Source organism: Haplochromis burtoni, unplaced genomic scaffold (genome assembly GCF_018398535.1).
Source record: "Haplochromis burtoni strain Fernald_Lab_line unplaced genomic scaffold, NCSU_Asbu1 Contig_12, whole genome shotgun sequence".
NCBI classification, from domain to species: Eukaryota; Metazoa; Chordata; class Actinopteri; order Cichliformes; family Cichlidae; genus Haplochromis; species Haplochromis burtoni.
The window spans coordinates 1110940-1138700 of record NW_024582373.1 but is presented as its reverse complement, the minus strand read 5'-3'; the positions used below and the strand labels follow the sequence as shown (position 1 = coordinate 1138700).

At 40.4% G+C, this 27761-nt stretch overlaps 1 protein-coding gene across 2 annotated transcripts in view; it reads right to left on the bottom strand.

Annotated features, from left to right (window-relative positions):
• cdh4 (cadherin 4, type 1, R-cadherin (retinal)) overlaps positions 1–27761 on the bottom strand; it is a 215250-nt gene that overhangs the window by 107066 nt on the left and 80423 nt on the right. For both annotated transcript variants that reach the window (XM_005915339.3, XM_005915340.3), the window contains exon 3: positions 24569–24592. In XM_005915339.3, coding sequence (XP_005915401.1) covers positions 24569–24592 — 24 coding nt within the window. The remainder of the gene's footprint in view (positions 1–24568; positions 24593–27761) is intronic.

Sequence of the window (27761 nt, the reverse complement as noted above, 5' to 3'; positions counted from 1 at the left end):
TTTAAAGAAGAGGGACTCCAGCTGAGGTGGAGCAGACGCTGCAAATGTAAAGACTGTGGTTTTTGCATGTAACACCCCACATGGTTCTGCCAGCTCTTTTCTATTCGGTCTGTGCAAAAGTCACACTGCCCGTACATTCGCTGATGAGATCGGCTTGCAGCAGCATCCTCCAGATTTGAACTGATTAATTATTTGACCTCTAAACGCCATTCAAAATGAGCATCTCTACATAAACCTGCAGTTCCTCTGTGTCCACATAAGCCACTGAGTGTTTCCCATGCAGGTTTGTCATTCTCGCAATTTGCTGTGCAATTTCATCCATCAGCAGCAGTGCATATCTGGTGGCATGGTGTGTAGGTCACAGGATCACACCTCTGGCTGCTGCGAGTCTTTGTGGGAGACCAAAATACGGAGCTGCAGAAGCCCATAGTCCTATCACTGCTTCAACCATCTCCTCTCCACTCTCAGCTTCAGGTGAGTCAGAGTCTTCACAAATTAGTTAAACGTGATCAGCAAGCTGTTAGATCATGGTCAGATCCACTACTGATCAACTTTTAATGAGCAACCGCACAGCGGACTTGAAATTCTCGTGGTGAGGTAATTTCTGTGGCATACAGACAGCAGGGATCTTAAGAAAGGCACAAAGGTAAAAAAGAGCAAAAAAATAAAAAAAATCTAAAAACTGTTAACATTCCGAGTGTTTGTGCTACACAGACCATAATGCTCTGCTGCTTTGAAACAGGAAACAAAGAACTACATTTAAGCTGCTGTGATTGCTGGAGGACGGCTGAAAGAAACATCACGGTGGCAATTCTGTTTCAAGACCCGAGTAACAAACGTTGCCATACAGTCACAGATGCAGATAGAGAGTGGACAGTGGGCACATGCATATCCACATGTAAACACAACAACCATGGTTACCAAGAGGCATTAAGTGCAATTAACAGGGAAAAAAATTCTTGATGAAAACACTCAAATATGCATTTCAAGTAGCTGAAACTGCTGTGAATTTGTCCTCTTTAGCTCATCTGAATCAATAGATAATAACTATCGCTTTTATTGTTTGTAGTGTAATGTTTTTCTTTTAATTATTATTCCGACACGCTGCCAAGTTGCCATTCAACAGGCGATAATGTCATCATCTTCATGTCTCTGTGTCAGTTGAAGAGAAATGCAGCCTTTCCTCTAAAACTTTCCAGCAGCGTTGGGACTTCTTGGGATATTTTTCTTAAGGTGGGGAACTCTTATTCAGCTCATTGGTCTGTGTTCCCATTTAATCGTTGCTATAATTACAAGTTTAGCTTGTAGATGATGCTCATCTGCCTGAGATGAGGCAAACACGTGTGTGAGCTGAATGAGTCAAAAATGCCTGCCGGCATCTTGACTTAAATGCGACTGGAAAAATGATTCATTTTGACTCAATATCTGCCAAATTATGTGATTTTCATTGTGAAAAAATGTCCATAATCCACTGAGAAGCTGCACAAAAAAAAGTGAAACTTCAGAACTTAATTTGCAATACTTATGTTTTGAAGTTTCTCAGTGATAGCGGTTTGTACAGCCGAGGGTACGCTGCAAATATCTAATTCTGTATACTTGACGGTGCAGATTTTCTGCACAGACATACAAATGTGAAGACAAGCTTAGAGAAAGACTCAAAAGACAATGCCAGTGCATGTTGCGGTACTTTTTATGGGGGCTTTGTCTCCTCAAAGCTTGAACATTTCTTTCATTCTTTTGTTTCTTAAATAGGATTGTGTTTTGCTTTTATGTTTTCATCTGTCAAACGTAAGGATGCACGCCACGTAATAATAACAATGAGCACAAGAAGAAAGAGAAGACGAATTTAAGAACTCTTTAAACACTTTAGATTAATTGTAAGCAATCAAAAATAATAGAAAACCATTTGTCTGACAACATGAATCACATGCTAAATGCACTCCTGTAATGGGGAGTTTGGAGTAGTTCTCTGAACAACAGATTGCTGCAGTCTGGGATGTGTTTGAGGAGAGAGCTCCAGCGGGAGGGGGCAGCTGTAGAGAATTCTCTGTCGCCTCAGGTCTGCTGCTTAGTCCTGAGTGGTGTTGACAGGAGCTTGGCATGAGAGGAACGGAGGCTGGGGGAAGGAGTGTGGTTATGGAGCAGGTCTGTTAGGTAGGAGAGAGAGCTGGTTATGGAGGAATCTGCGAGAGAAGTGAAGGACTTTCAAATAGATCTGTTGTGTGAAGGAACAGAGGTGATGTGAGCGAGCAGGTGTGCAGCAGAGTTCTGGTGTTTACATACGACTTTGGACGATTTACCATAAAGATTTCTGATGGACAGAAACTAGCTGTGCTTTTAAGTTGGTAAAGGCACCTCAGGGGAGCTGATTGATGCTATATTCGAAGGAGAGAAGGAAAAAACCCCAAAGTTGAGGATGTGTAGAGTTATCAGTGGTGATGCAGACATTATGAATGGTTTAGGTGAAGGATTTGAGATCGATGATTTATCACAGCTGCATCCACGGTTCATTTCAGTAATGCAGCTGGAGAAAAAGTGGACTAAAATGTAACTGCGATGCATTTGGTGGAGATGTAGAGTTTGATGCTGTCAGTGTAACAGTAGTGGGTTCAGAGGGGGAGCGTGTACAGTAAAGGATGGCTAGAAGAGGAAACATGCACATCCTGGAGGAAGTCTTATTAACTAGTACAGTGCTACAAGCTGTTGTCTGTTTGTCAGATAATACTTTAACCCAGAGAGGGCAGTACCAGTGATGCTGAGTAAGGACAGGAGCGGCACTGGCTGTTTGTGTCGAAAGATGCAGTGATGTCAGGAAGGATTAGAGGCTGAAGCAATGAGGAGCAGGTTGTTGGTGACTTTAAGTAGAACTGCTTCTGTACCATGTAGTGAGCAGAAACCAGATTTAATTGGTGTGAACATGTCATTGCAGATTACGCTTACGTTTGAGTTGGAAGGCAACAAAATGTTTCTGCGATTCTGACAGAAACGACAGATTATAAATGGGCTGGATAAAAGCTCATAATATCAGGTATCTCTGTTTTTATGAGGATTAGCATGACAACAGCCAGCTTTAGTGTTTTTGGGGTCTGAATAGTGTGGAGACAATCCGTGACAAGATTGCATGGCATACAACCAAACCATCATGATACAGTTCTGATATGAAATCACCAATTTTTCCATTAAAGAACTTTTTAAAAGATCGTTTGAGGTGTCTTGGTTGGCAGGGTGAGACCTCTGTGGATCATGCTCGCCTGAGGTCTGCGGCAAAGTTTAGATGATAATGTCATATGACACATATGAATGGTTTTAATGTCATGGCTGTTCAGTGTAGAGCGGTGTGTTATGATATGCATTGTGTGTGTTTTTTAATCAAGTAGCTCATGTTAAAAATGTGATTTTAATATGTTTCCTGTCATCTGATTGGTTAGAATAAAACCTGGCATTTCGCTGATACTGGGATTTGCAAGACTAAAGTAGCAAACCTACTCGGAGCATAGCATCACAATGAATCGCATCGTTCAATAGCGTTAGCTCCTCTCTCTCTCTCTGGCAGAAGCACGCTTTTCAGTGGAACCTGTGTGTGAGACGCCTTGTTTCAAATCACTTAAATGTGCTGCAATTTTACACTCAAAAAGCAGCTTTTCATGTTGGTCTCCTCAGTCATTTCGAGTTGTTTCTATTCCGATGACCTTGCTGTTGCTTGGAAGTGTGTCTGCATTGTGCACATTTTTTCTTCCTCAGTTTTCACGCTAAAGCCAAATGTCATACTGAGTTAAAAAAAACAAACAAACATAAAAAACCCCAGACAAGACCATGGATGAAAAGTATCCTTTATCGCCATTGTACACCTCACACAGTATGAATGTGTTTGACTACAACTGATAAAGTTGAATCCTTGCCACGTGTAATGTGATGTGACACTTCACTGAATGGAGTTTGAAACTAATGTGCAAAACTGCAGTGAAGGTGAAAAGCTGCCAGGATGCGATGCAACAGCTTTGTCTCAAAGTCTGAGAACACTGGAGTGTTTATTTAGATCCAGTCTTTTCAAAGTAAAGCACTTTAATTATTTTTAAGGAAATGTTATGTCTACAGTAAAGGTGTCCTCTCACCCAACTCATCTTAAGTTGGTATTTTAGTGTCTTTTATTTAAGATGGCAGTGAGCAAATCAGTGATGGTGAATGTATAGTAGGAATAGTAGTAAAACTGAGTTTTTCAGGAACAGTTTTTTTTCTCATGTAGAAACAATCTTTTAAGTTTGAATTCACAATTATGACTGTGTTGGCATTTTACAATATGAGGTATAAGGTGACTGACATCCATACATATATCTCAAAGTAAAATGCTTTGCAAAAATGATTTCAATCAGGGAATTTTTTAAAATCTTGAAAACACCTTTTAACTCATTAATAGGTAGGGATGGGTACCGGTATCCGGTAGCCAGACCGAAAAGCAGCGCACATTTCGGTGCTTTTTTTTTTTTTCTTGAGATGTCATACACTTTGGCTTCTAGCCAATCATTTTACCTTTGCAAGCGTCGTAGGCGGGCCCAGGTACGTACGTTCTTTTAGAGCAGAGCTACAGATTAAAAATGCCCAAGGCGAAGCGGTCAAAAGTCTGGCTGTACTTCACAGCAAAAGATGCAAACTCAGCAGCCTGCAACAAGTGCTATAAGGTGATACTGTGCAAAGGAGGAAACACCTCGAATCTGATGAAACACCTGGCGACGTATAGCATTTTGTTAAAAGCCGAGAAGTGCGCCGTATTTGATAGCTTGCTGCGAGACCTCACACCGTGCACATCTACTGCGCGTGGGTTGCCTGTTATCTGACCCGGAGCAACATCCCCCAAAAACCCGAAGAATAGAGTCCTGGCCCCTAGCCCTGCCAGTGTAGCAGAAATGATGACGGATGATGATGGCAGCAGCAGCAGTTCTTCTCTGCGTGAGTAGCTTTATTGTTCGTGTGTAATTTACGTTGAGTAGGCTAACCATGTTATTACATTAATGCAGGTAAAATGAACTAGCAAACACGGTCGTAGCTACATGCGGCTGTCTTCTTGTTCGATGGCAGATACTCCCGTCACCCTGACTAAAAAGGCTAAAATGACCAAAGAAAAAGTGGAAAACAGCTAAACATGAGAAGTTTTTGGACAAAGTTTGTTTTTTCAATTGTTTAAGCACTGCTTCCAGCCAAGAGTGATGCCATAAATCCCCTATAGCTGCAGAAAAGTCTAAAATTGTTATCTTTTTACAAAAAAAAAAAAACAGCTGAACATGAGAGGTTTTTGGACCAATTTTGTGTTCTCCATTCTTTAAGCACCGGTTCGAGCACCGTTTAAGCACCGGCACCGTTTCAAAAGTACCGGTTTGGTACTGGTATCGGATAAAACCTAAACGATACCCATCCCTATTAATGGGTCGTCATTTTCTGTCATCGCCCTAATATAGGATGTTGTAGGTTGTATGATGCCAGCTAACCTTTCTATTGTATATATTATGTGCATTACAGTGTTCACTGTTGAGCTAATTGTTTAACAGATCCGCTGAGGGAGCGTGCTCGCTGGGAGCCTGCACTCAACACGGCCAACTAAGAGGCAAGGGTTGTGTGTGCACTGTTTGTGAGTATCTGTGTGTATGTGTGTGGGCACTGTGGATGACTGAAGGGTTCTGGCAGAACGAGGTCACTCTGTTCTACCAGGTGATTTTGTGCGGGGGTGGACAGGATAAGGAGGCATGTTTGTACATGTGTGCATGTGTGCGCATGATTGCACTGCAATGCATGGGCTCTCCAAGTAAAAATGCAGCATATAAACAGGTTTTTAAAAAAATCTTTTAAGCAAAAGACTTCCCTTTCCAAGAGAAAGTCTTTTCTTACAAAAGCACTTCTGTGTATAAATGCACATGTTAGTTTTATGTTAATAATACTGTCAAGAAATGTCAAATCTATTAATATTTTTATGCGATGGTGTGGGACTTTGTTGGCTGGAGAAAGCTGTCTGCAACGATTTCCGTTACTGTGCTATCATTTACCATCTCACAACCACCAGTAACAAGGTAAGGCACTGCTTATTTTAACTCTTTGAAGAGACCATTTAGGCCCGCTATTAAGCCCCGCAAGGCAAATATTTGCATGTGCACGGAGTGAAATATAAATAAGCAACAAACGTAGCCCTTTGCCGACCCAAGTAGCGATGTGATGTGATGTGAACACCGTGCTGCTTAATGAGTGTCTCAGGAGAAAGCAGGTACGTGTCTTCTATCCCTCCAGCCACCCCAGAGCGGTGCCCGTCTCTCTCAGCATCATTAACTCCAACAGTAACGATGACAAAAAAAACCACCAAAAAACTTACATTTTTACGTGTTGATATAAATGCAAAGCTACGTATCGCGTCAACACAAAAAGTCATCAAAATGAAGCGTCACAGTGGAACACCACAAAAACTGTAACAAATCCTCAACATGACTTTTTTGGAAAAGCGACTTGTTGGGAAAAAAAAATCACTTCCAGTGAAAAGTAACCGTTTTAAATCTTGTAGTTGTAGTTATATATTTTTTTAAAAGAAAAAAAAAAAAAATATATATATATATATATATTTCATTCTGACGAACATAGTGGAGTTTTGAGGGTTTAATCAATGCCATAAAAAATGACTTATCACAGTACTCTGAAGCAAAAGGGAAAATTCATCTCGGAAGTTAATATTGTAGTACTTAATTATGTTGTTAATGAGTGACTAATGGAAGAGTTCTTTTCATGAAGGTCTCAAGAGAGCACCTTTTTACAATCTGATTAATCCAGTTCAAGACGTCTGGAAGCGGTGTGGTTTTTTGTTTTTTTTTTCTTTCTTTGTTGCCCTACAGGGTGCATTTAATTTTCTGCTCCAGACAAACAGCTTTTCATTTATCACATCCCGGCCAGAAAAGACACCTGTCGCAAAAGCTGGCACCACAGAGAAAGAGAGGAAAGCAGAGCCTGGGGGAAAACTAATGTTCAGCGTGCTTCGTCCTAAATATTAACCAGGCGCCTCACACTCTAAACCTGCTGATGGTAGCCACTTTTGGATAGACCGAGAGAGGATGCACCCCAATCCTCTACGGACAGCGCTGCCCTACTTGTGTGGAGGTGACCGCCCCCATGTGTTCTACAAGGCCCTAACGCTCACCATTGTTATTTATGAGCTCACAAAGGTGTCCTTTTTGCAGAGAGAACAAGTGCCACCTGTTTTAGCAGGAGGTTAAAGTACGGCATGGTGTGCTCTGCAAAGGTGAAAGAGGGGATGAAAGAGTGGAGCAAAACAGGATGAAACATTAGAAACTAGGCTGCGAGCTTTCGGATTATCTCATTACTCTGCGAGCAGCAGTTTTATCGGACTACTAAAGGAAATGGTTTTTAACATCAAAGTAGTGTTGTCACATTATTAGCTATGGTGATCATTAATATTATACAGTGAGGTCGTGTATTGTTATCTCTCGACTTTTGCAAAGTTCCTACCTGTCTCCCACTCAGTTAACATTGCACTGCTTGCATTACAGTAATGCTAGTGTGGAAATTTGCTTTTCCTTTTGTTGAGTGAGATAAGAAAATTAAAAGCTGTGGTAAACATATATATATATTAATTAGACAAGATCATGTATACAGGAACTGAACCTGGAGCTCTGCCACTGTATACGTCTTCTATCAAATCAGTCTATTTTTTTCTTTGACATTTTTTTGAAGGATGGAAAGACTGAATTCAATATTCGTCCATAAAGATGTCGCCCTAGATGTTGACTTTAGAGCAACATGCAGTTACAAAAAGTTCACATATCACAAGGTTCAGTGTCTGGAAATGTGTTGACCAAGCCAGAGGCTGCTAAACATATTTTTTTTTGTTACTGCTGACAGCATCCGTAGTATTACCTTCACATTTAAACACGCCATGTTTAGTGTTAAACACTAAAGCGAAGCTGGAGACAAACATTGTGAGAAGCCAAGGTTAATTTCTTCACATGCATTTACAGTTTCGCAAAAACGGCACGACTCCTTTGTTCTTCCCTCTCAAAGTGCTCAAACACACAATAGAGAACAATGAGATTTTATGCAGGTCTGGCTAAATGTCGGGCCTTAGAAGACATTCAGGTGCAGAAGAACAGACCTTTGTGAAGAAAAACTGAGCAATGCCTCACCGCTGATTCTTTTATTTCCCATTTAGACTGGCACTGAAGCAGAGGATTACGGATATAATCAGAACTAAAGATAGTCATCTGGACTGTATTTGTGATTAAATGGAGAGGACACAGGTTGCCAATTTCCCTATTAAGTGGTGTTGTGCTGAATAAGGGCCCTTAGAGTTTATTATCTGTTCTTTAAAATTCATGACATTGAGCAGAAAGACCACAAAGACCCTAATCAATCAGTAGAAGAGGCAGCGGTTCTATGTATAGTCAGAGATGACGGGGGCTGTCGCTAAATTTATCCTCACAGAAGGTAAAGCAGCTTTATGCTAGGAAATATCTCCCTTCTTCCTTCTATTTAAGGACAGTGAAGTGCTTTTATTTAACAATTTATTGTGCCTATAGCGCAGAGGCTATACTTCCTATGCACGTACCCACATAGGAATTCCTGCTCAGGTGTAAACACAATGAAAGTAGACATGGTCAATGGACTCTAAGTGAACTTTTGCACCACTCAAAAGCTTTAAGGTTCAGCAGAAGACTCTCTTTCTTATAATGAAGAGGAGAGGAGATAATCTAGCATTAACAGTTGGCTTCCCATGAGGAAAAAACATCATTCATTAAGGTGTGAAGAGGTCTTCAGTATGCATACACATTCCCTATCTTTCTCTCCCTGTGTGTCTCTCTGCTTCCTTTTTTCCCCTTCCTTTCTCCATGGTGATACAGACACACCACACAGAGAACCTAAATGAAAGGGGTGTCAAAAGAACATTGATTTCTAATAGGGGAACTCTCTGGATCAGCATGGGGCTTGGCCTAAGTCTGTCTGCTCTTCGGCCAAGGACACCGTGTGTGGGAGCATCAACCGGACCTGTCTCTCTCCGCCAGGCACCAAATGAACCGCTACAGCAGGACACAGGGATCAGAGAGCAGTGGGAACCTTCTTTCATCTCTTGGGGATTAGCACTCCCATAGGAGAGAAGTATATGTGTGTATGTGTGCGTTGTAACACTCTACTAGAAGCATCTACCTTTTAGCCACAGGCTGCATGCTTCCTGTTTGTGCCGCATGCTGAGAAAACCCCCCCAAGGCCACAGACGCACAAAGTTCCACAGGCAAGAGTGGGATGAAGGAGAAGACGCCTTCCCTGGGCAAGTTTTCTTAAAATAAATATGAAACTCTATGAGCTTTTTCCTCATGTGCAACGGTGATGTTTATAGACCGAGCTACACCATTGGAGGTTGATTATTTTTAAAATATTCAGCATTGGAGGAAAAAAAATACTGTTCAAAGCTCCCTGTTATGTTCAAGAGAGAAACTATTTGTATATCGCTGAGTACAGAGGAACTTTAACACTAAAAAGCTAACACGTGGGCGAGAGTAGTAATTCTAGTGAAGGCATTAAACATGCACGGACACAGAGAAGGACTTCTGGACAGTAACCAACTGAGTTCTATTGATATATTAGTGCTGCGGCAGGAAAGGGCGAGGCAACGAGTAAGGCAACCTGCAAACCACAACTGTGTGATGATCTGCAGCGTTCTTGAATCATTAGCCACTTCACACCAGGCAACGTCTTTGGTGTCGCTGATGCACAAAAGCTCACAGAGACTCACAAGTAATAGAAAACTAACAACATCAAATCATAGCAGACACACATGTTCCTCTGGTTATTTTGCAATACTCGCAAATTAATCGCTGTCATTTGATGATATTCAGCATCATTCATTCTACAGTACATATGCAACAGATACTTGCTGTTTTGGCAGAGCTACAAAAGGATTGAAACTACTTACTAATTTTACACAAAAGAATTTATCGTTATCCTTTCAAGTTGACAATAATAGTGCAATTAGAATAATTATTTTACTGACTGGTTGTAAAGCATACGATAAAAAGAAGCCATCAGAGAGTACAAACCTCCGCTGAGAGCATCTCACTCAGTATTTACTTTAAAGGGCATAGTATTATAGTTTGTATATATTTTTCATGTAGGAGTAGGAAATGGCAGGTATTGATTTGCAAACTGGAAATAAATAACTTCAGCTTATTATTTAATATCATACTACAGTATATTTCCAACTAACTAGGCAACTCATTTTCTCTCTCTTGGCAACACTTTCTTTAAAGATGTAACACAATATCAAATGTAAAAGTGAGGTCAGAGGACAAACAGGACATCTATAATGTGATATTTAGAATCCACACATATCAGTATCATTTCCTAAATGTTGCCAATGCAAAAAGCAGTGGAATTCTAAGCATCGTTTTAAAGATAAAATACATTTTATGAATATTTGACCTCATTTTACCTTGAACAGAAGGTCAGAGATTCAAAGTAACATGTTATTTAGAATCCCCATATATCATTTATTGTATGTCTATATGTTGTCATTGCAAACAATAGCTCTGTATAGCATTATTATCACTTTCACCTTCAGATCAATCTGTTGACCTTGAAGGAGAGGTCAGAGGTCAAATGTGACATTTTAACGGTACTTTCTACATGCTGACAATACACACCACAACTTGTAAGAATCATAGTTTCTCAATCAAGTTATAAGACTTTTTGTCAATTTTCAACCAATAACACAGGTCTGCAACCAAAAAACTGCGTAGGATTTTTTGTCTATTTTTTTGTCTATTTCTTATAGATTTTTACTCACTGAAACCAGGATTTTCAAAATTCCATCTCGTCAGGTTTTCTTGCAAAACTCATGTTTGTAGTGTAATTAAGCGTACAATTTCCCTTTTAGTCTGGTATCCTATACTTGAGTCAAAAACCACATCCAAAATCCGAAATGATTTGTTACATTCATTTAATATTTCTAAGAGCAAGACTCAAGAGAAATACAAACAGAAAATGCGACGAATTGAGATGATCATGTCCCAACAGGTTTATTTTGTTAATAGCGAAAGGTAAGGGATCTCTGAAATATTATGCATCCTTAATTGTAATTTATTGTAACTTTTTAAAAATGTAAACTCCTCATGTTTTGCAAAACAACTGTACATGATGGAGGGAAAAGAAGATCCTTTTGGATACAGCACCCTAAAAACCCTCAAATTTACCAAAAACATCCTATGCGGCTGAAAAAAATTTTGTTTTTTGCAGACCTGTGTAATTCATTAAGTTGACCTTGAAGATCTGTAAGGTAGATTTTAATGGATTGTTAAAATGACTCCACTCTGCACTTGTACCGTAAGTTGCATCAGAATTCATTCAAAACTTTTCAACCTATCGGGTTTAAAGACAGAATGACAGGCACAGAAATGCTACTAAAAACATAACCTCTTTGGCACAGGTAAAGATGAACACGATGGATGCCCTCACAAAATGAAATGACCAAAATATTATAGAACACAAATGCGCTGGACTCGACCTGCTCTGACATGCACGCCACAGGAACACAGAAAGCCTACCCAGTCTTGGTAACAACACTGCGGTGCGTCAGTCCTTGCCCTCTTGTGCAAGATACTGTACCAAACTGTCACTGTCAGCTTCGAGAAAAGCACTGCTTGCTTGTGACACACTGTGTTAGAAGTGCTTTAACTTTATTTTCTATCTCTCCTTGCACACATACTGTGTACTGTAACAGGTCTCGACACGTGTACAGCCCATACTTCCCTCCTTCATTAATTTCTGCCTCACAACATGACACTGAAAGCAACCCCGTTGCACACCGTCAGGAACGAGTGTCTGCGTGTCTCACTTTGCAGAGGTTCTCTCCTTCATTGATGTCGCTATACTAAGAATAAGGATGACTCCTGCTGCGCTCTGTGTCCTGGATACGAAGAACCAGCACTCAGCTCTAACTGTTCAACACTGCCTGTCTGCGCATAGTGAGGTACTTAGTCTCACCACGAAGGCAATTTTGCAAGATTTATGTCCAGCTTCAACAGGCAAAATGTGAATACATCACATTATATCGCCCATTTACTGAATAAAAATTGGACAGTTTTGATTTGATCTTACGTGAGTAAATGCTCCTATTAGTTCTGATGACTGCTTTGTTTTTCTAAATGTTGTGTTGTCACTACTCCTATTATTTTCTGTAAGTACAACATCACATTTGAAGCCTACTACCTCCCCAACCCTATTTCAGACAGCTGAACACAAACCAAAAAAAGCTCCACCTTCCAGGCCAGTTCTTTTTAAAAACAGACCTGGCCTTGCTGCTTCTGAATGCCCTGGCACAGCTGTCCACCTGCAGTGTGCACCCGCAAGCAAGCCTGGACCTGGACACCAAGCCCTGGGCAGTGAGCAGGGAGCAGCTCATAAATGAGTAATGGCAGTCACATTAACATTTGGTGGTAGGGCAGGCTAAGGGCAAGAAGGAGGGGGGGGGAGCAGGCTCCCTCTGTCTTATAAAACAGCAGCTGATTAATGTTTGATTCTAGCTGGCTTCATTCTTCCACCGGTGCTGTGCAGAGCTAATCTACAGAGGGTGCTTTTGAGATGGATGGAGCTGGAAAAGAGTGGGATGAAGAAAAAAAAAAACAAAAAACAGTTTGTACAGGTGCTGTTTGGAAAGGTTGATCCAGCAATAAGCTATCTTTCCTCTGGCTCTAACATGAAAAATATCAAGAGGGCGAAACAGTTCAATCAATTCCAAATGCATTCGGGCACTGGTATGATAAGGCGTGGAAAATGGTGACGACAAGGAAATGTCAAAACAGGTTCATTTTGGGTAGTCAAGAAGAAAAAAGTCCAACTTTCTCAATTTTAACATAACCACAAGTTATGGACGACATCCTCGTTTCATGTGTAGCATCTCATTCATTTTTATTGAATTGGGGATGTTAAAGGAAGTTTAATATAACAATAACTATAACCTCATGGCCTTCACATGTAATTCTACACTAAGTCGGTCTCGAGTTTGAAGCTGGTGAATCAGACCGATTTGGCTTGTTTGTAGGTGTTAAAGTGGAACCTCGCTGCTCAGATGGTGTGTGTGTGTGTGTGTGTGTGTGTGTGTGTGTGTGTGTGTGTGTGTGTGTGTGTGTGTGTGTGTGTGAGGAGAATTAGCCGACCTGGGAGAGCCATCAGCTAATGCATCTCACCCGGGCCTTTCATCTATAAAAGCTGGCCTACTTGTTTAGTGTCTTTCTCAGCTCACACCAATTCTCTTTTGGAGTTTGTGTTTTTGTTTGTTTATTTCTAAAGAAATTCTCTTCGATTCAGGGCAATTTCTAGTTTTCAATTCCCACCTTGTCCCTTTACCTCGAGTCCTTTATTGACAATAACTACCCAGTGTAGAGTTGCAGTATTGAATTGCAAACAGAGACAACATTTACACAGAAGAAACCACCACATGGCTCTGTTAGTGATTAGTGCAATTTAGTGTGCAAGGTAAAAGTAGAAAAAATAAAATCTAGCACATTACAACTTTATGTATGTTGCCTCTTGACTACAGTACCTCCTAATGGGGTTTATGGTTTCATTTCACTTGCTAGTTTAATAATTTAAGGATGTGGCTAACTTGTGAATTACGAGTCTATGGTAGTGCAATATTTTTGGCGTCAGATCCGCCACTCTTGACATTTCAATAAACCCTGATGGCACTGACTGAAATACTTACACCAAGGCTTTTAAAAATAATCCACAGCTTGTAACATCTCTCTTTTATATCGCACACTCTATGGTGGCTGCGGTTGGCAAATAATTTTCTTCTTTTCCTGGGAAATATGTGGTGCCTTTTTACATATCACAACTCAGAGTTATACCTATTTCACAAACACTAGTACTGATGTTTCATCATCACAGGCAACAGTGTTAGCATAAAACATAAACATAAAATGATGGTAATATTATTTTTGGATGTATTGGATCATAAGCAATGTATGTGGAAGGTTTTACCCGACTTGCACGTTTTGACCTAATGCTGGCACTAGAGTTCAGATCAGGTGTGATGTTAGAAGTCAATCTAAGGGTGGCATCACCATATTTTGCAGAACTGCATGAAAGGGCTGTACAAGGATTCTGATCAATATTGAGATCAGAATGATGTGTTATCACTGTTCTCTGGTTTTAGTGTTTTTGTTGCACTGTCACATAAACATAACACTGCTTTAACATCCATATGCTGCTACATTCCTGCTATTGTACAAATGTTTGCATCAAAACAAAATTGGTCCCACTAGTCACCTTAATGGGCGCATCTCATAATAGAAGCATGAAAAATATAAATGATGAAAGAAAAATGATACCAAAACTTTAAAGGAATTAAATCCACGGGACATATGATTCACTTTTAGACTGTTACTGTACATTCCTGTTAATCAAATCATCTTCACGTACAAATAATTATGTGTGTGTGTATATTCACCTGATCTAAGCACATCACTTAGAGGCAAATGTAACGTCTGTTATGGAATAAACATATTCTTAGTGCTCATTTTCTAAATATATATTGTTTTATGTATTTTAATAATAAAGGCGTGTAAAGCAAGGCCACTTTTGACTCACAAATTAAGTGCTCAGCCAGACTGAAAAACAGGAAGTTAGTGTAGAGCTGTACAACCATATAAATAAAAATAGGAAACCAGACAGAAAAAAGAGGAACTAGTAACATATAAGGAGTTGTTTGTATCGAGGCTGTGTGTGACGTGTAAAGTACCAAAATAACACTTATGTGAGACACATTTTTAGCTTCTAATGTTAGAGATTCTGCATCTGCCTTTGGTCTGTGCAGGGCTCTCACTTCCAGAAGATGATTGAATAAAGAATTCTAAATGTTTTGACCACTTCTGAGTCGGGTTTTCTCTGTTCTATCATGGGGATCAAAGAATCAGGTTTAATACATCTTTCACTGCATTCCCAGTACCCGCAAGTAAAGTGCCCAACATGTTATTTGTCCATTATCATTTCCCAAAAACCATCAGTAGTCACGATGCTTGGTGGACACTTATCTTTGTCCAAATGGAAGGCGACTGCTCTGGTTTAAGACCAGCTTTATGCACTAGATGGATACACAGAGCTCACTGTTATGTACTTCTGAGTTGATTTTGGATGATTTGCTTTAGCAATCGTTGCAGTGTTTTCCTTGGCCTTCATGCATTAATTATGCTGCAGCTTGTGGTGTATTTTCATATGTTAGAGTACGTTAGCTTTATAGCTTTGCAGCACAGAGACAAATCTGCAGCACTATTTGCATTTGATTTCTTCTTAGTTAACATCATTCAGCCTAAACTTGAAGGATTTCCAAATAATAATAATAATGGATTGGATTTATATAGCGCTTTTCAAGGCACCCAAAGCGCTTTACAATGCCACTATTCATTCACTCTTACATTCACACACTGGTGGAGGCAGCTACAGTTGTAGCCAAACACCGATGATAACGGCACAAGCCCTTAACATTCTGCTCTTCCAGACATTTCAGTTTTGTTTAACATAATGTTACCCGTCTAGACTAGCCCAGGAAATTTCAAGCTGGTCGCTGTAGGGAACGGTTGTGATTGACACATGCAAGCACGCTGCTTTTCCTTTGCAATCTAATGGCAGAACACCCATTTTAAATATCACTCAATCATGCTCATTTAATTGTGGGGAGCCAAAATCATAATTGAAAATAATTAAAATTCAATTGCATGATAACCCATCTCGCAGCTGTCAAGGCATCTGATGCAATTGCATCAGTGTGAACATCATAAAAGTTGCACTGGCATCCACAGAGTTCCACCAGACACACACAGACTGGGGCTAAATAGCAAGATGGTGACTTAAATACAACAACATTACACAAGTGCTCATCACAAAAAAATGCATTTTGTGTCACACAGCTCCCTGCCTCCTCCTGAACAGACTGCTCCATCCAGGGATGGTTTTAAAAGAATGGCCAATGGGGATCTATGAGAAGCAGAAACAATAGAAGCTGATGTTTGGGCCTAATTCATCTATGCTTAAAATGTCAATGGCCATTTACTACTCGAGTGCCTGGCTCACAGCTGGATAGTAAATGTGCTCTTTTGGATGATCAGGGAGAAAACTGTAAGAGCACAGTGATCTTGACAGTTATGTGACAAGGGAGCAAAGGAAATTTGAATTTGTCATAGGTGAGAAAAAACAGACGCCTCTTCATACTTCAGAGAAAACACCAGTTTCATTTTTCTTTTCCAGGGAGAATACTTTACAGAGTGTTTCACAGTTCTTGCTCTGTCTCTGTTTAAAAAAAAAAAAAAAGAAGTGGTAATACTTTGCATTCCAGTACATTGTAGTCCTGGAGCTATTTCAGTGTCTACACCCTCAAGATTAAAAAAAGGAACATCTTCTCTGCGGTGGCCGTTCTATTGTAACAAAATGGATAGATTAAACATTTAGTAAGATTAGTACACTAAAAGCATTTATTCACGTTAACAAAAGTGTAATGTGCTTAACTGTGGCAACATTACTGATGAATTCTATCGCTTTAAATGGCATCTACTTTCAAGTGCAGATGAGCAATAATTACACGACAACGTTATGTCGTTAATGGAAAAGGGCCCAGTGAGACTGGATGTGCTCTACATACCAAATTTGCCACTAAATGGGGGTTAAAAAAATCCAGTAAAGCAGTGTGGAAGAGAGCAAAAAAGAATTGAAATGATATTAACGTGTCAAGTTAAGGTCGATTAAAGTAATTTGGTAACACAGAGGGAAGTGCAGCTACAATAAACGTCAAGGAAACAGGAACTCAGCAGGTTCTGTCAGCTGGCATGTTGACATTCTCTGCATGAAGTCAGCTCCAGCAGAAATCTTATAGAAGTGACAGATTAGTACTTATAAAATTCCTGGCATGTATACACACATGCACACCCTATCTAACCCAGACACGTGCACGCTCACAGAAACCCACAAGCATGAACGCGGCATGCGCACTCATTTGCAACACCCGCGTGTGCAGATTCAATGCATCCTCAGAGCGGGAAAGTAAGGAATACTGAGATACAGTTGTGATTGACAGGCAAATCGTTCTCGCTGAAATACCCGTTTGACAGAGAAAAGTACCAAATGCAAGAGTTAAAAGCCAGCCACAGCAATCACCTCAGTATACGTCACATGAAAGCAAACTCGAGTATTTTGTGTGTGTCTCCGAACCTGAGTGTCTGAAGTAAAATGCGTAGCAAAATATTAGGACTTTTATTTTTTCCGAAACGAAAAACCTAATGCTCTTTGCACAAGCCCGGGTGCCAATCACGAGCGTGCCTCTTTGAGGTCCAGGCTTCATCCGAATGTCAGCTCCGTAACACATTATAATTCCAACCCAGAACTTGAATGACACAGTTCCACCGTGCAACTCTGCCAGGGAGGGGGAAACAAAAAAAGGTGGGGGAATAAAAACTGCTCGCCTTTTATTTCAAGAAACAGCGTAACCTAACTGCTAGTAGCAGGCATCGGCAATTGGCTTTAATAATGGTTTCTCCACTCTAATTTGCGTAGGGATTTGCCCGGACCAGTCTTGTCTCACAGGCTCTTAATGCTACTGTGCTATTCAGCGAGAGAAAAGCGGGATGTGCCTCAAAAGTACCAAGCAGAGAAGAGGTAAGAGACAGATAAAGGGGTGGAGGGAGAGACGGAGAGGGGAAAGTCTCCCACAGTGGGAGGTGATGATGAAAGGGGGAGATATTAAAGCGTGCTTTGCCATTTCCTGTTCCCCATAATATCACATAATGTTGGTATAATTAACCCCAGGAAATGTGGCTTCATTAGTCTCAGACTGGATGTTAAAATGAAGTGTGAACTAATTGGTCAAGTATACGCGACGGCAGACATTAACAGAGGCGCAGATGCGAGCAGGTTCTATGATTCTATGGCAAAAGCGCGACAACGTCTACTGGCTATTTTATCATGTGCTCTTACAACACAAACACATGTGGCTATAAAAAAAGACAGACTGCACAGTAAAGTGGTCTGACCCTGGAGAAAAGTATTGTGTGTGTGATCTATTTTTCCTGCTTTGTGTGCTCTAAACCTCAGCACATAGCCTTAGACCCATTGGTTCCAGCAAGTTTCCTGTCTTCTCTCATCTGCATCACAAAAAGAGGCTTTTTCTCCATAAAAATACTGATCAAGCCTTATCTTTTTGAAACATGTAATCCAGTGGGGAAAGGCGGACTTGTAGCCATTAGGCACTGTCCTCTGTGCCTTGAGTCTCTGCCGTCTCCGCCTTTGTAGCAAAAGGCCAGAGCAAAGCTAGTTCCCATTCAGCTGGGAGAGCTGGTCAAAGCCACAAGATCAAGCAGCTCCCAGCACTTTCTTTTTATCTTGCTTTTTTCTTTTCTTTTCTTTCTTTTTTCTTTCAACTGAGAAATACTTGAGTTGTCTCGATAGTTTTTAGAAGATGGCGTGCAACAATTCTCCATAGAACGGGATCTTATGTTTTCCCTGGACTCCTGCAGGTCTGACAGCAGTTTTGAGGAAAAGTTTGAAAATTTGGAAATGCTATGTCTTAAATTGGGTAGAAAATAGGAAATTCTCGATGGAGACAGGCTGCCATTTTTATGCTTGTTTGTTTCCTTCTCTGCTGCTTTCTCTCTTTGCACATATTCTTGCACAAACCATCTGCCATACAGGCCCTGTGTGACTTTACTTCAAGAGCTCTTAGTGGCTGTCTTCATCAGCTCAAGATCTGCTGCAGAAAAACAGCTTTAATTGGTACTGAGGGGGGAAGAGCAGCAGAAGGGGCTGCACGCTTCACCACATTTAAGAGAAAATACTTGTGAATGATCAAGAATTGCATTCAACCAAGCTTCTCCTCGATACAGGCATTTATTACTTAGGATAACGCATCAAGGTCTTTTCTAACATCACGTCTTTTATACAATAAAACCCGTACAAGCTCGGCATGTCATTAAATATGCTTCCATTTAAATAAACACATGTTCCAATTAACGTAAATAAGGGAAGTTGTGAAACTGCATCCCTTAGGTTACAAAGCAGTGGCTCTCAGGTTACATGCAGGTAAACCAGCCTGTCTCGGTAAAATAGCACACTGTAGGATTTCACAGCGGCCCGTCGGTAACAGACTCTTGAATTTCGCCTACTAAACACGGTTGCAAGATTGAACTAGCAAATGTCAGAGCAGCTACAACTGGGATCTTGCATTTCATGGCAAAAAGAGACACTACAATGTGCAGCCAACAGTGGAGTCCAATCCTTTCCAGTAGGTAATTACGCCATTTTGCCAAAGCCACTAGAAAGCTTCACTACAATTAGAGTGGCAAAAATGGCCTCTCTGACACATTAGAGGAAACCAGGGATGCCCCCCTTTCTTCTCTGCACTGTCAGGGTTCTTCACTGTTTGTGATGTTTCAGAAGAGCTTTGAGACATTAGCTCCTGTTGTTGCTCTAGCTTTGGAGACATTTCGCAGCCCATTAGGTGCTCTTTCAGCCCCAACCACCACTCAAAACCAGTGAAAAAGGATGAAGGAGAGACGGAAACTATACACAAAGGACTTCAATAGGCACATCAGATACATATGTAGTGACTTTCCATTTTAAAAAAAGGAAGAAACTGTTGTTTAACTTTGGGAATTAATTAGGCTTGCTTGTTTCCCAAGGGTTAGCTGAAAAGATGATAGTGATCTCTGTGATAAACTGCTCTTCCACCCATGTTTTTCACTTTGGTTTTCTCTGCTTTTTGGTTCGATCACATCAAATGTGAAGGGTTTAAAGACTGTTCACCTGCTTTAAAACAAATGGTAATAAAGGTAACATACCAGTTTATCTCACCTGTATTTTAGAAGACAATTTAAGAACAGTAAGCATGCTAAAGAAGCAAGATATACACATTTCATACTTCCAAATAAGGGCAGGTTTTAAAAAGGCAGACTTGTTAGAGACAGACAATCAGAAAACGTTTGGCTTGAAGCAAATTAGAAATTATTCTTTGAAATCTGCTGAGGCTCCAGTCACGCAAGCTTAGCGGCAGGCTGGCAACCACCAGTCACTAGGGGAAAAATAAGTATCCGCTGACTGGTTTTGAGTGGTTGCTGGTGGACACTGGCAGTCATTTTGAAATCAGTTGCTAAAGCACCATTCATGTCGGCCTAGAGACTGATCATGGACTCCCTGGTATCACCGGCTGCTAGGGGAAAACGGCTACACTCCCCAAAATGTGAAATTGACCACAATGAGGTATAAAGTGCTGTAGCGAAAGCCTCTTGTGTTTGTTTTAGTCACCCACAGGTTTCCCTTATCGCCCCTAGTCTGGATTGATGATGCAAAGACTTACCAACTAGTCTCTAAGTGGTAGTGAAACTATGAAGAGTGCGATGCAAACCAGAAATGGAGACTGTTCACCTTGAAAGTAGGTAAGTCAGAAATGTGTTGGTTTAAGCAGCAATGCACGACTTCAACTTTAAAGATGGCTGCTGTCAAATTTTACTTAATTATTTAATTAACAAGTGTTTGCAGACAAGACTGTGTCTTCCATGAAAGCTACAGGTAATAGGGGAGGGTTTCGATTATCAATTTATCGATTAAAATCGATTCTGGCTTGGATAACGTGATATCGATTCATTAAAATCCTGAATCGATTTTTTAATATAATTTTTTTTTGCCCGACACCGCAGAATCTCAGGTTAAACCTCACAAAATTTCAACCACCAAACAGCTAACAATAAATGAGAGCAGGTACACGGATTCTGCACAAAGACGTAAACCGTTGCGGACCCGCCGACGGATCAAAATCAGTGAGATGTGCCTTTCTCACCCGACGGCACAGACACGGTCGGGGCTGAAAGCTGACAGCTCGCTGATTCAGATGTTTCGGCGGGTCCGCGCTTTGTGTTTACGCCCTTTTTGCGCTGATTCTAAAGCTGCAGGTTTGATCTCTTTCCAAACAATATTGACTGAACCAGCAGCAAAAGAAGATCCAAACTAAGCTTCTCATAAACATCGTCATGAATTTCCTCTGACTTTTGCCGTTTTGTTTCCACCACAATAAAATCACCCTTCATGCACAGCTCTCTCTCTCTCTCTCTCTCTCTCTCTCTCTCTCTCTCAGTGTACTTCAAGAACAGTTTCCCATCTAAAAATCTTTTTTCCACATTATTCGCTTGCTTATTACGCACAAGTCTACCAGCGCTGTCGGCCGCTGTTTTTTCCTTTTACTTACTTCCAAAAAGAAAGCCTCATTTCTGCTGTTCAATGGGCATCTGAAGAAATTTTTACTTTTTAAAATTATGCAAAAATGCAAAACGCGTTGCTGTGTCTCTAATAAAACCGCTGTAACTTTGCTCTGCTTTACTTCAGCAGCATCAGGTAATGTTCATATGTTGATTAATGGTTTTCTTTCGTTTTTGATGTACTGCAGAATATTTTTATAAAATCCCAGGCCAGGAAAATCACCTTCATGTTTTTCTGTTTTATCCTCAGTTACTTTGACACAAAAGCATCTGCTGTGATGCTCACACCTTTGAGCAAGTGTCAACTTCCTTTTTATAGATATAAAAATATGGAAATGTACTGATGCATGATCTGAATTATAATATCTGACTGTTTGAGGCAAAATTTCCCAGATTCAAAATTTTTCAGAGGCAAAATTCCCCTTATTGAATATTTGTTTCATCCCCCCATCATACGCTGCTACTCCCTTTATTCTATTGCACAATACTGTCACTTTCTAGAATTGCCTGCACTGATAGTTAAGTTTTTTATTTATTATAGAGTTATTTGATACTATGTCTTGCACTATCCTACTACTGTATATTACTATTCTTATTGTATATATTATATATCTTAATCATCTGTTCCTCTGTCTCTCCTGCTGCTTGGAGCATGTACATGACAAAAGAATTTTCCTCGGGATAAATAAAGTTATTCTTATTCAAATTGAATCGAATCGATTCGGGATCTTGTGAATCGGAACTGAATCGATTCTAGAAATCAGTGACGATACCCAGCCCTAACAGGTAACCAGGGAAATCTGCTAGCAAGCAATAGCAGTCACAAGGAGGTTTGTGGTGCAGCACTGTTTTGCTATCAGTTCAAGAGGTGACATCTTTAGTCTCCACTCTCCAAGTGTTTGTGGAATACACTTTTTTCCTTACCAACTGGTTAGCAGCTTACAGATGGGTCTTTAGGCCAATGTCACTGATGTCTAATGTCTGATTTTGTAAACTGGATGATCTGCAAAGACCAAGAATAAAAATATAGAGTTTTTAAATTAACAAGAAACTTTTTTGCAGAAAACATGGGTTGAAAGGCAGCCTGGCTCTGTCCCATGGGAAAAGAAATCCACTAATCAGCAAAGTTAAAGTCCACATATTCAGTTATATCTGGATTTTGTTTTGAACCTTTAACAAAACAGGGAAAATAATACGCTGCTTTCTGTTTAAAAAGACAATCAAGTCTTCTCAATTTAAATTTAATTTGAACTCCTTAGAAAAGAAAAACATTGATTTCTTAAGGCGAACAGGGAAATATAGCCTTGTGTATTTGGCCAAGAAAAACAGATTCACGTAATATTTGTAATCCTGATACCTGAAAAAACACACACACACACACACACACACACACACACACACACCTAAAAGAAATTACTTGAAAGTTCCAGATTACTATATATTCTAACCTTATGCAAATGTATCTTGCTCTGGACATGACAGAGTTAAGGTGGCTTCTAGTGCAGTTTATTGGGATGAACAATTTGCACGGCTGGCAGAAAAACCATAATCAATCTGGAGATTATAGATAAAGGTACTAAAACCAGCCGAGCACAGCGTTTTCTTTTATCACAATTACACCTTGCCCTCTCGCCTCAGGTACAGCCAATTAAGTTAGAAGAGGATGTGCGAGCAGGCACTTGATGTTGAGGAGGCCTATCAGATGACTAAAAACATGCCCCACCCCTGCTAGCGACACAGGGCGAGATTGCTAAGCACAGGTAGGCACAAGGATGGAGCTCAAGTATGACTTTGCACCGCAGTTACATGTTATGTGTTTGTGTTCATCCAAAATCACAGCTATATGAAAACCACAAGTGAATGGTTTGAATGATGTATTCTTTCCTGAGTGATAAGCAATCTGCTGGCTGGCTTTCTGCTGACTGCACTTCATAAAGGTTCCAAGGGCACACAGACCTTGCCTTAAGACTTCTTCCTCTCTCTCAGCTGCTTTGGAATCCATTCATTACTTCCCTTTTACTTATTATTTTTGGGGGCGTTTCATTGTGAACTATCATTCACATTATGCGTCCACTCAGCAGTACAGAAAAGAAAAGTGTTGGTGCAGAAGAGGAAAGAACCTGTGCGTTTGTTTTAATGTAAAAGCGGCAGGGCGGTTAAGAGAGGCAGAGATGAGGTCAGCATCAAGGATTACGCTCAGAACGAATACAAATCTTTACCCATTGTGACTTCTTATTCCCCGCTCTTTGTTCAGGCCTAACTGGATTGGGGGAAGAAGAAAAAAAAAAAAAAAAGAAGCACCGCACGGCTGCTAGCTTGGCAATGAAAAATTGATCACACAATCTTCTCTGTGCTTCATATCATCGTCTCCTCCACCAGCAAATAGAGGTTAACCAGGCACACAAAAATAAACCTAAAGTGCTTGATCAAAACCACAACTTTGCAAGTTCTCTTCCCTCCTGCCACTTTGATGTTTCAAAGACCAGACACAGTAGTTGTATCTATATCGCGTGATGTCACTGCACGGCTTTGGCTCAACATTTTCAAGTTATAAACGATACGCTGGAGAGCAAATGCGACATGATGACTTCTTGTATTAGCGCTGTACTCACACATGTACAGCGGGAACATCTAATGAGCATAGAAAGCAATGTTAGAGAAGACAAGTGGCCGACACAGGTGACCCAAAACTGGATATAATGCCAGAAAGCACACACACACACACACACACATATATATTTATATGAAATATAAACAAAGCTAGTACTGCAGATAGACTCAGACATTCAGCCGATTTGATAAAGAGGCGAGACATATTACAGGAAGACATTAATAATGGCACAGCGGGGACTTCTATCCACTTCCATTTCACCTACATGGAGATGAGTTCCACTATAGCTGGAAGGACGCAAAGTAAAAAAGATGCTCCTTACTGGCTCCTTATTGAGCACTATTGGAGTCAAAAGGGGGTAAATTGACTAAGTAGGTCGAGGCAAAATGCATGCAGGGAAAATATGCAAAATTCAAAGTGTGATAGGCCACATGGGTCTGAGGATGCTGCTTTCATAATTGCTTTCTCTTGATGTTTCTCTCCTCGTTTCAACATTTGCTGTGACATGCAATGTGATGGAGAATAGCTTCCCAGTAATGCAAATGATGTTTATGGCTCGTCGCTCCCCCACTGAGACTAAAATCTGAGAATGGTTCCTTCCACATTAACGCAAACAGCCACTGCTCTGTCGCTGGCGGAGTCCATGCACAGATGGCTCAAAATCACGGGAGCGTGCGGCTGCAGTACTTACCACGTTCACTGGACAGGGTGGTATCTGTCAGCGAGAGAGAAAGAGAGGGAAGAAAAAGGGCATGGGGAAAAGAGAGAGGAGACGATGATTAGAACATAATAGGTTTCAGTAAAAGTGGCATTGCAAAGTCACCGTTAAACAAGAGAACAAAACAGATCAATTTCTCAGGATTAATGGAAAGTCACAGGCAATAGCCGGACAGTGACATATACAGAACGTAAGGCTACTATTGAAGAAAATTTGCTGTCACAACTGCGTAGTCTCTCACATTTGTCTCTGTCTATTATCCAGGCGGCACCATTTACCCAGAATACAGTTTGTTTTCTTTCTTATACCTCTTGTCATTGCCTCAAGCAGTGGGATTCATCATTATCTTCAAATGCTTGTTGTGATGTTTATGTTGTTCTTGTGTTCACTCAATGAAACACAGGGAAATTACAGAACACTGAATATTCACATTACACACATTTACGCAATGTCATTGTGGGCAATGTTTATTCAGACGCTGGCACCTGGTGACAGATAGACTAGAAACAGCCATGGAGTCTCCCGTTGTTTTTCCTCACAGTTGTCTCCCCTCCTGGTGTCCTCAAGCGGGGTTTCTTAGTGAGATTTGATCGCCAAAGCTCAAATTTGCATTCCTGGCTTACAATTTTAATTTGGAGAGCCTTAAAGCTGAATATTCTGAGATACAACTGGTTACTTCATTCCAGCTTTAAGGACATCTCACACACAATGACTAATATTATCTATCTGTACAAAGAATAAAAAGAAAGAAACAAGAATGGGAGAACAGTAAAAGTTGCAGGTTTTGGAAAGACAAGGCGCAACTTTTACAGCAACCTTCATTAACCATTCATCAACCCGTTAGAGAATACATATTTTTCCCTCAATCAAAAATGCACGGACCAGCCTAAAGGCCTTTATTACAAAAGCCTAAGGTAGATCTATGTTGTCACATCTCCCTAAAGGATCATTTGAAATCAAATGTGAACCTCCCCCAGTGCAAAAAACAAAAATGCCCAGACAACATATTTCCTATAATGATGGCGCCATATTAAACAGTAGGACACAACATACGGTACAGGGCTCACATCCTAAATGTAATCACCTCTTGAAACCTGCCAGGATGCATTTTTCACACTTAGTCTAAACCAGCTGTTGAATGCAGCTGTTATTTAATGTCTTCCAAAGTACAATTTATTGCAATTTGTTCCCATTTTTAACATGAAACCTTGAAATGATGTACAAAGCTGTAATGTATACAGCTTAAGCATATGAGATAAAATATTTTCTTCTGGTCCTTCACTCCATTAGTAATTTACAAGGAATGAGGTCTGGAAAGTATGAGAGCCTATAGGTTTGTTCAACTGCTGAATATACTTGGAGCTGTTCGGCAGTAGTGTGTCTGCTAAATTATTAAAACACGAAACACACTGATGAAGTTACAAGGATTTCTCGTGTGTGTGTGTGTGTTTTTTTTTTTAAATGTATGTATTTTTGTGTGTTTTCAGTGAGACTGTAACACTAACATGTTAGCTTTGGTTTTGCTTCATATGATCACAATACACAGATGCCAATGGGCTGTGCTTTCTTCCTCTTTCACATCTCTCCATAAATCCATTCAAGTCCATCTAAAATCTCTGCAACTTTTTGACATGTTTGCAAAAAAAGAAGAAAAAAAAACACATCAATATCTAAATGAGAGCTTTGCTTGTAGACGGTCTGACTGTCTCCATTCCCTTTCTCCATGTATAAAGGCACCCTACTCCATCCCAACAGAACTTCGCTTCGCACATGTTCAATTATTCATCTCCCTCTGTCAAGAATTCAGCCTTGCTAGCACTTGCCAGTATCCCCCACAAATTGGCAGGCAGTCTCATATTTGGCATATGGTGCAGAGCAGTGCTGCTTTTCCTTCCGTCTTCAGTTGGCCTGCTAGCACTCCCTAGGAGCAGAGTAATACACACTGGCGTACACACACGTGTACAGTCACAATGATGCACCGTGTCTGTCAGTTTTGTGAGACAACCTGCCCCACTGTGCTGTTGGGGATTTGCCCACAACGTCTTTGCAACAGGTTTCAAGGTTTTCAGCAAAAGTACAACGGCAGCGATTTCTTCCTGGAGACTTCAACATGCATTCCATTCGCGGCTCCGCAAAACTACACAACTGTTCTCACTCGATCGCTTTACAGACTGAAGCTGAGAACGCCAGATTGCTGAGATCGCCAAACTGTGCATTTCAATAACGCAACAGTTAATTGTTGGTCGGGAAGATGTTAATCAACCATGTTTGCAACAAGTTTTCCCTGAGAAGAGTATCATAGCCGGGCAGATTAGCTCAAAACACTTGGCAGAATTGAATACCTAGGTGTGTTTTATGTAGGACTTTTCCAACAACGGCTCAGTATCTCACAGTGCAAAACAATCATTCTGGCTGAATTCCAGAATAAGTTTCTGAAATGTCACCGTGCTTGGAGAGAACAGAGCTTCTCTTTCAACTAACACCTGCGCCTATTCTATCAAGAAAAAAAATACGCATGCGCATTATTAGTAAGATTTCAACAGTACTTTACAACCTGCTTAGATTGTGCATCTACTGTAACTGGTTATGTGCACACTACCTTGTATACTAGCACCAGGTTATTCACAGCAAAATGAAAACTATATACGAGTTTTACCTTGTGTGATTGCGACAGATCGATTCATGTTGTCTTCTTTTGTCACTTGCTAGCAATTAAATATAGACCATCTTAATAGAAAATATAAAGTACTTTGTAGTATGGACTGAAAAATAGAGTCACGTTCACAATCTAAAATAAGTTCTTTGTTTTTCTTATCTCCAATGGCTTGAACGTACACTGCCTGAAGGCTGTGTCTAGCTAAGCTGATGCGCCAAATGTTGTGACGATAATTTAGACATGCCAGCATGGTTTTAAATTTTTTGTCCTTTGTTAAATGCCAGTAGTTAGGCACTGACTAAATGGTAAATAAATACCAGGAAAAGACTATTTTTCTACCAGGGCTCTTTTTTGATTTCAAAAACAGAAATACAGCAGCAGCACGGTGCATATGCGTTCGTTCACAGTGACGATCTTGTGCTGTGTCACATTTGCCCTCCAGCAAATTAATTCAAATATGTCACTAACACATTGCTCTGCCTGTATTCTTTTCTGCGTTTCTACGGGGGG